At 43.8% G+C, this 7,918-nt stretch overlaps 1 protein-coding gene across 1 annotated transcript; it reads left to right on the top strand.

The window, feature by feature from the left end:
• Positions 1 to 6,276: 6,276 nt before the first annotated feature.
• mc2r (melanocortin 2 receptor) lies at positions 6,277 to 7,664 on the top strand (the record flags this gene model as incomplete). Its single annotated transcript, XM_079503684.1, has 2 exons — positions 6,277 to 6,644; positions 7,112 to 7,664. 2 exons carry the CDS (start codon positions 6,277 to 6,279, stop codon positions 7,662 to 7,664), a joined length of 921 nt encoding a protein of 306 aa, XP_079359810.1.
• Between the last annotated feature and the right edge of the window lie 254 nt (positions 7,665 to 7,918).

Here is a 7,918-nt window from a genome sequence, read left to right as displayed (position 1 = left end):
CTGTAAATATGAAAATAAGTTTCTCTCTGCTGTGTAAATGTGAATGGCTTGTCCATGGTGATGTACTGTGGCTCAAGGTTCTCCATCTTCAGTCATGATTGATGACAGTGTCCCCTCAGGAGCCAGACTGTTTCGGGTCTTGGTTTTATTCAGTCCCACCACAGAGAACACACGTTCCGCATCAGCATTCGGATGTGGAAGGACCAACACCAACTTGGCAATACGAGCCTCCCAAATCTGCTCATACCGGTCACCTTTGAAAAATGTACATACAGTTGGGTGCCACCGATATTGTCCCTTATCATTTGACCCATTTAGGCCTGACCTCAAAATTAAAAAAAATCCTAAATATGTCTATGACCTACAAGCTCGTAGCGCGCCACTCGGTGGCGCGCTATGAGCTTGTAGATCTGCTATTTTTCAATAGCTAAATTATAACATAATGTTTAAAACACCAAAAGGGGTTCCCGCCCAAAATGGGTTAACTGTCCTTTTGCGCAGATCACGCAAACCTCAGCAAAAAGAAAAGGACAATATCGATGGCCTCCAACTGTAGGAAGCCTAATTACTCTTAAGCATAGTATTAAGTTGATTACATCAATGGGTATTCCCAAGGGTGCAGAATAATTCTTACCTTATTCTTCATTGATGCCAGTTCCCCCCAAAACTCAGTCGAACGTGGCTGGGTCTTCGGGCATGGCAATGTCCATGGTCTGGTAGTCCAGAAACTCCTCACTCAGTTTGTCACGCTCTTCAGGTCCGTTGTATGGGAGAAGTTCAGGAAACCTAAAAAGAACACAATGTGCACTGATCTGGTAAAGTAATGTAGCTGAAACAGGGTGGTCATCAAACTTTCAAACTATTAAAAGCCAGGTCTTAAAGCTGCTCTATACTTGTAAAGCATATTGAGTTAACTTCTGTATCTGGTTTGATAAAATGAACTTTATACCCCAACTAACCTGTTGACAAAGTAGGCTACAAGGCGTCTTCCACTCCACACTCTACCCTCTGCTGGACCTCCAGAAACATGGCGTGTTTAATGAGGGGCTCTTTCATTGGAAGTTTCTGCATGGCATACTCCACTGCCCTCTCCAGGAACGCCACTGCTGTGCTTCCCTTAAACCAGTATCCCACATCCACAGTCAGATCCTCTGGATCAATTCCACACACCTCAGTCACAATAAGTCACATGATATTTTTGTCATAGGTACATGACAGTGAGCCTCCTCCCTCCTGGAGGTCTCGGATCACCCACTTCGGTCTGAGTTTGAACTGACCACTTTCCAGGGTATATTATCTGCCATTTAGGAACATGGTGATGGCAAAGCATGAGTTAAAAGCAGAAACAGTTTCTTTAGTGAGTAATTTGATATTTGTTTACTATATGATAATCAGAACAATGATTAATCTAATATCCATTAGTCCAAACTTGATCCACAACTTTGAGAACACTTCCTTTTTGATGCTGTGAGCTATAAAAAGGTCATTGAAGGAACCAACTGAATGAGTCTACATTATGCAGAACTTGGTTGTACTGAACTAGAATTTCGCGGGCCTTCGGCCCGCTCATCCCAGAGTTGCGTTGCCCCGCGTTGCGATACAGAAGTCCACAGGTACAGAAGTCCACAGTGACACGCGTTGTATGCAGCTGTTTTGTGGTGCAGCGCGTGCGCGCGTGTGCGTGTAGTGTGAGACTCTTTTGAAAATAGCAAATCTACTTCTAGATCGGTTATTGGTTAATGTATGTTTTGTAATTGTACAACTTGCACGGTGATATGTGAAGTCGCAAATGCGAGTACGTAGTGGCACTGTCGAGCCCTGTGTAGTGTAGTGCAATAGGCCTATCTCACAGCCCGTTTTTCACGCCCACTTCCGGTAAATAGTGGTGACTTTAACATGGGCATTTACACGTTTTTTTCTCTGGAGAATCTAAGTACATTTTCTAATGTAAAAATGTGACAGACCAATATTATTATGAAGCAAACAATATGGTAAATCAGCTCGAACAGATAGAACAAAGCTTACCTTGAGAAAACAAAAGTTGTAGACTTCTTAAATTACCTCTGTTAACATGAAGCGTCTATGGAGTGACGTCACGCTATCACCACTAACCCCGAAAGGGGGCGTATTAAGGGGGGCGGGGAAATTCTGTGAGATAGGCTTATTTGCGCTGCATCGCGCGGCGATCCAAATCCCCCCCCCCCCGCGCGCGCGCGCGCACACACACACACACACACACACACACTGTACGTAGCTTTTTGTTGTTGCAGCGCGCGCGTGTGCGTGTGGTGTTGCTGTTGTTGTTCGTATCCATATATGCGCCTCGGGTGTGGGGATCGCCATGTGAGGGGGCTAGCCAATAAGGGCCCTGTGTTGCATGTGGAGAATTGTGTAGGTTAGTGTGTGTGGTGTAGCCGAACGGGGTGGTGAGAACATGAGGGGGATGTAGCACAGCAATCGGTGACCCCTACATTAAGCTGTGTTGCTCCCAAGATGCAGTGCAAATGCGTGTTGTAGCAACCGTAGCCAATGGGAAAACAGGATGCAGTGTTGCCAGGTCCGCGAATTGTAAGCGAGTTGTAAGTAGCGTGTTGAATGGCATTTTTTCTGGGCTTGTTTTCATAGACGTGGCAACAAATTAGGCGGGGGTGTCGGTGCTTGTGGCGTGTTTGTGTTTATTATTGATATTGATATTGTTTGCGAGTGTGGACGGGAGCCGGCTTTAGTGGCAGTGCGATGACAATGTTTACGCGGGTGGTGTGGAGTGTGGCCGAGCGGCGCGACATTAGGAGATAGGGAACGAACGACGCGGAGGGTAAGTGTGTGACGTGTTAGTGTGTTGTTGCAGTGTGTGTTGCAGCGTGTTGCAGCGTGTCAGTGACGTAGTAGCTGGTGACTTTCTTTTCGTGGTTCGGGCTTTGGGGACACCTTCTCAAATGTATAATAGATGGTACATATGAAATAAAACACAACTACGAGTGTCAATGAAATTGTATTTTAATAGACAAATCACAACATTCTGTTTCCATCCAGTAGTAGCAGCTTGCTAAGAGTTGAATTTTGTGACCTCAGAGGACGCTTTCCCTCCATGGAACAGATTTGTCTGTTTACGTAGACCTGCTCCCATCTGCTTAAAGGACAACTTTAGTTTTTTTCAACCAAGGTTCAGGTTTTAGGTTGTTATTAGACAAAGTAAAAGATGAATATTATAATTTTTTTCATTTGCTGCTTTCTTTCATTTTAGGGATTTTAGCATATGTATTTATTTACAAAATATTATGGCGATTTATTTTTTTATTACTGACTATAGTCCTACTAGACCCCAAGAAATTACATCAGGCCACAAAAGACTGGTAGTAGCCCTGTTTCTACCCTCATCTCCACTGTTTCCTCTGCTGGCTCGTCCACTGTGTCCTTTGGAGCGTCAATTTCTTCATCTTCTGCAGTCTCATTCTCCCTCATCTTCTGCGCTCACTGCACTGGACTCTCATTTTCCTCTACTCTGTCATTTTGAGAGTACAGTCTCCTCCACCACCACCTCCTCCTCTGAACTCCGGGACGCATTGTTGCGTGAAGAATGTCAGGAGGGACCGAAACGTTGCCTTAATTAAAGTAAAACCTCATGTACCGAGCAGATACTTAAGTGTGCTGGCGTATCTTTCTTCTTATCATTGATGTCCACTGGCCTACGCACCTCAAAATATCACTGAAAGGCCTTGTGCTGACATCATGGGAAAAATGAAGGGAAAATACAAGTGGACAGAACAACAAGCCTTGGTACCACTCAAGGGTACCATAACAGTGCCCCCTCTCTCGTAATACGCTTGAATACAGTCCTGCCCCCAAAACTCTCTTGAACACATAATGTTCCACAAGGAAGACCAATGTACTGGAACATCTTTTGAAAGGCTAGAACAAGTAGAACAAGACGGTCCATTCTTCCAAACGAATAGAGGTAAGGTATTTATTTATACTCTCTTTTGCTGTATCTCATATCTCAGGACTCAGATCAAATACTTGCCTTTGAGTGTATCCGCATACATGATTAATATGTTTTCTAACGTTAGTGTACATAGGACAATAAAAGGCACTGTCTTCACTTACGAAAATGTATTAATATGATGCAACGTTTTGGTCAATCGGGCCGCCTGGGCCGTGGCTCAGTGGTCCAGGCACCTTGGCTGGTAATCCAGTCTGGCAATGTGCCGCGGGTTCGACTCCCGATCCCGACGGCCTTTACTGCATGTCTTCCCCCCATCTCTCTCCCCATTTCCTGTCAGCCTACTGTCTGTCCCTCCAGAAAAAATATAAAATAAATAAAGGCCTATGACAACTCTCAGAGAGGCGAGGCCCAATCGAAGCACCACACCAATCCATTAACATGGATTCCGTCTCTGTAGGTGTGCAGGACGTTTTTTTCCATTTTTTGAGTGGTGCAACCACTCCTATAGACAGCTATGTGTGTGGCTAGGCTAGTGTAACAGTGGCTCAGAGCCTCTGCCTGATGGCCTCAAAAGTCTAATATCTCCTATAGTCACTGGTTAAGATGTTGGACTTTCACACGGGAGGCCTGAGTTCGAATCCCGGGCGTTACACTGGGTTGTTTCCGAGCACAGAAATAGCGTTATAGCGTTTGTTCACCACCAAGTGTCACTGTTGCTCAGCCTAACACACAGACACACACAGGCCAGGGAGGAGGGCTTGTATAGTACAGTACAGTACAGCACCACTCACTTCAGACGGGTCTGATTTTTACTTCTAGGACAAGTATTAAATAAGTTGAGGATCCAGGGTTAAACTGAATAGACCCAGAACAGAGGTGATAATAGGATTGAGATGAGTTAAATGCTGGAAAGCCATCCATTTCCCTCTATAATGATAATAAGTAGGCCTACAGAATAAAAAAACATTTGCGTAAAACAATCAATTAGAAGTAGGTCAGTCAATCTAAAATTTGACCCAAAAGAAATTGCAATAGTTATCGTTCAAGGTTTCTTTTTTTTTCTTTTTTATTCAGGGGTTGAAAGTTGGAGTACCATTAAAAACCTATTTGGCAAAAACATATATATTTTTTAATTATGCTTTAAGAAGCATGTAATGTGTCAAACTATAGGGTTTTCATGATTCTGAATCCATTCCAAGCATTCGTTTTGCACGAAAAACACACCTTGGGCTAAAAACGGCCATAGCCACTTGCCCAAATGTCAGCACATTTATTTTGGAAAGTGGCTAGGGCTTAATCCTGACCTAAAGGATCATACAAAACCTTGAACAATTACTGTTGCAATTTCTGGCCCTTTTTTTAGCTTAGATTGACTGGCCTAAGAGGAAGAAAATAAAAATGTATGAGGGAAGAATAGTGAGAGATCTGGATAAAATATAGAGGACATCTGACTAACTGTTGGAATCATACCACATGAGTTCCTGTGACTCTGTCAAGTTATTAAGTAATTTTAAGTCTTTTAAAGGTGCTGTAAGTGATTTTGTGAGGTTTATTGCATGTTAGTAATCATTGCTATAGAGTGTTTATTCAGTAATACTGGTATGCTAAAGTTTCAAATGTAACTAATCGTTTGCCTGTTATCTCTTCTATGGTACCACATCAATACAGCATGGAATTGTGGACCAAATCTTATCCAATGATAACAACATATATTCTTTGGTTTTGTGTCTGAGAGGCTAAATTTCATCAACTGGTGGTCCGTGGCTCAAATGCAGAATAAATACTGGACCTTGATATGAAAAGGGTTGAAAACCACTGGTGTTGTTCAATAACACTGTTTGATGTCATTCCACAGGTCCATCCATTCAGAGCAATCTGTGAGGAAAAAACTGAAGAGACAAAAGGGACAGAAAGTCTGTAGTTCAACCTGTGCCAAGAAAGAGCTTCTGGACAGCACTATATGTACCCTGGGCCTGGAGTACATAGGGCCCATTTCTCCTGTGAAACATCAAATGAGAAGAAAGAAGTACACATTGCTTCACAATAAAACCCATTGGTTTTAGGATTAAGTTTGTTGAGTTTTTGTTGTGTTTTTGTCCTAATAATGACATGAGAAGCAGAGCCCACTGAAATGGTTGAACGTGTACATGATGGTCAAAAATATAAAATGGAGATGAATAAATCTTAGCAGATCGAGACAATTTGTACCAATACTGAGTATGTGGATGAAAGTCATGCAGGCCTAACAGATTTTCTGAGAGGCATTGCGCAATCATCAACATTTTGTGGGACCTTTCAATAGCCATATGTGTGGAACCTCTTCTTGTCTAACAATGACTACACTGTCAACAACTCCTGTGACTGTGAACCAGTCAGACTGTCTGGAGGTGCAGGTTCCCTTCTATCTCTTCTTCACCATCGGAGTGGCAAGTCTAGTGGAGAACCTTCTGGTTGTGGTGGCGGTGATTTGCAACAGGAACCTCCACTCCCCCATGTACTGCTTCATCTGCAGCCTGGCAGCCTTCAACACTATCGCCAGCCTCGCCAAAACTTGGGAAAATCTCATGCTGGTGTTAGTCGATGTTGAACTCTTGGAAAAAGAAGGGCAATCAGAGCTGCAAATGGACGATGTGATGGATTCGCTGCTTCTAATGTCATTCGTAGGATCTTTTTTAAGCTTCCTGACTATTGCTGTGGACCGGTATGTAACAACCTTTAAGCAATTGTCTTTTAAGCAGAATAAGATTATTTCTTTCTATTTCTTTATCAGTAAATTTGGAAATGTATATGTGTCTTTGACTCTAATGGACATGAAACACTTACCTGTACTGTATGTAGCAGAGTACTTTTAAGCCTGTTTTATACTTAGTTCCAGGTGTCACACACTAAAATTAGCAGATCTAGTATAAGTATAAATCAAACTCCTGTCCCAGCTTAACCTGACTCCGCCAGATGGGGCAGCAGAGAGTACACTGGGTTCCACTTCTGCTGCCCCATCTGGCGGAGTCAGGTTAGTCCCAGCTCAGTCACTGTGCAACAATGTATAAATCAAGCATTACCCCAGTGCCACCAAGATCCCCAACAGATAACTATCCTAAAAAACCTGATAACTGTGATCGATCACATCTACACCTTCTTTCTAAAGTTTAAATATGCTTAATATTCCAGGTACATCACCATCTTCCATGCACTGCGCTACTACAATATTATGACCATGCGGCGTGCAGCAGCAATCTTGGGCACTATATGGACAACGTGTGGAGTATTGGCTATCCCCATGATATGGTACTTTGATACCCATGTCATTAAGATCTTCTTCGTCGTCCTCTTCCTCGTCTCCTTGGTGCTCATTGGCTTCTTCTACATCTACATGTTCATGCTGGCGCGCCTCCATGCACGGAAGATCGCAGCACTCGGGGGCAGCGGTACACATCGGCGACGTCAGCTGTGGGGTAGCAGCATGAGAGGGGCCATGACCCTCACCATTTTATTTGGAGTGTTTGTGATATGCTGGGCCCCATTCTTTGTTCACCTCATCGTCATGACTGTGTGTCCCATGAACCCATACTGCGAGTGTTACCGCTCTCTGTTTCAACTGCACCTGCTGCTGCTGATGAGCCATGCCCTCATTGACCCGGCCATCTACGCGTTCCGCAGCGCTGAACTAAGACATACCTTCAGGAAGTTGCTCCTTTGTTTTGACTGGAGGCGGAGCTGTTAGCAACTTTTATCATTTTTGAGCGGTGGCACACTGCCTCCAATAAACAGCCATGTGTGTCTGTCCATATGTATGTACTGTATGTCCGTATGTCTGAGTACGGACAGCTGTGCTGCGCATGTGTGTGTGTGTGTGTGTGTGTGTGTGTGTGTGTGTGTGTGTGTGTGTGTATGTGTGTGTGTGTGTGTCTGAATAGGACCTTTGACCCCTGTCTGAGTAGGACCCTGCAGCTGCTTAAGTCAACAACTGTGCTTGGC

The sequence above is a fragment of the Electrona antarctica genome (assembly GCF_951216825.1).
Source record: "Electrona antarctica genome assembly, chromosome: 6".
NCBI classification, from domain to species: Eukaryota; Metazoa; Chordata; class Actinopteri; order Myctophiformes; family Myctophidae; genus Electrona; species Electrona antarctica.
Note: the sequence above shows the minus strand (reverse complement) of the source record. Positions and strands in the feature narration are given on the sequence as shown.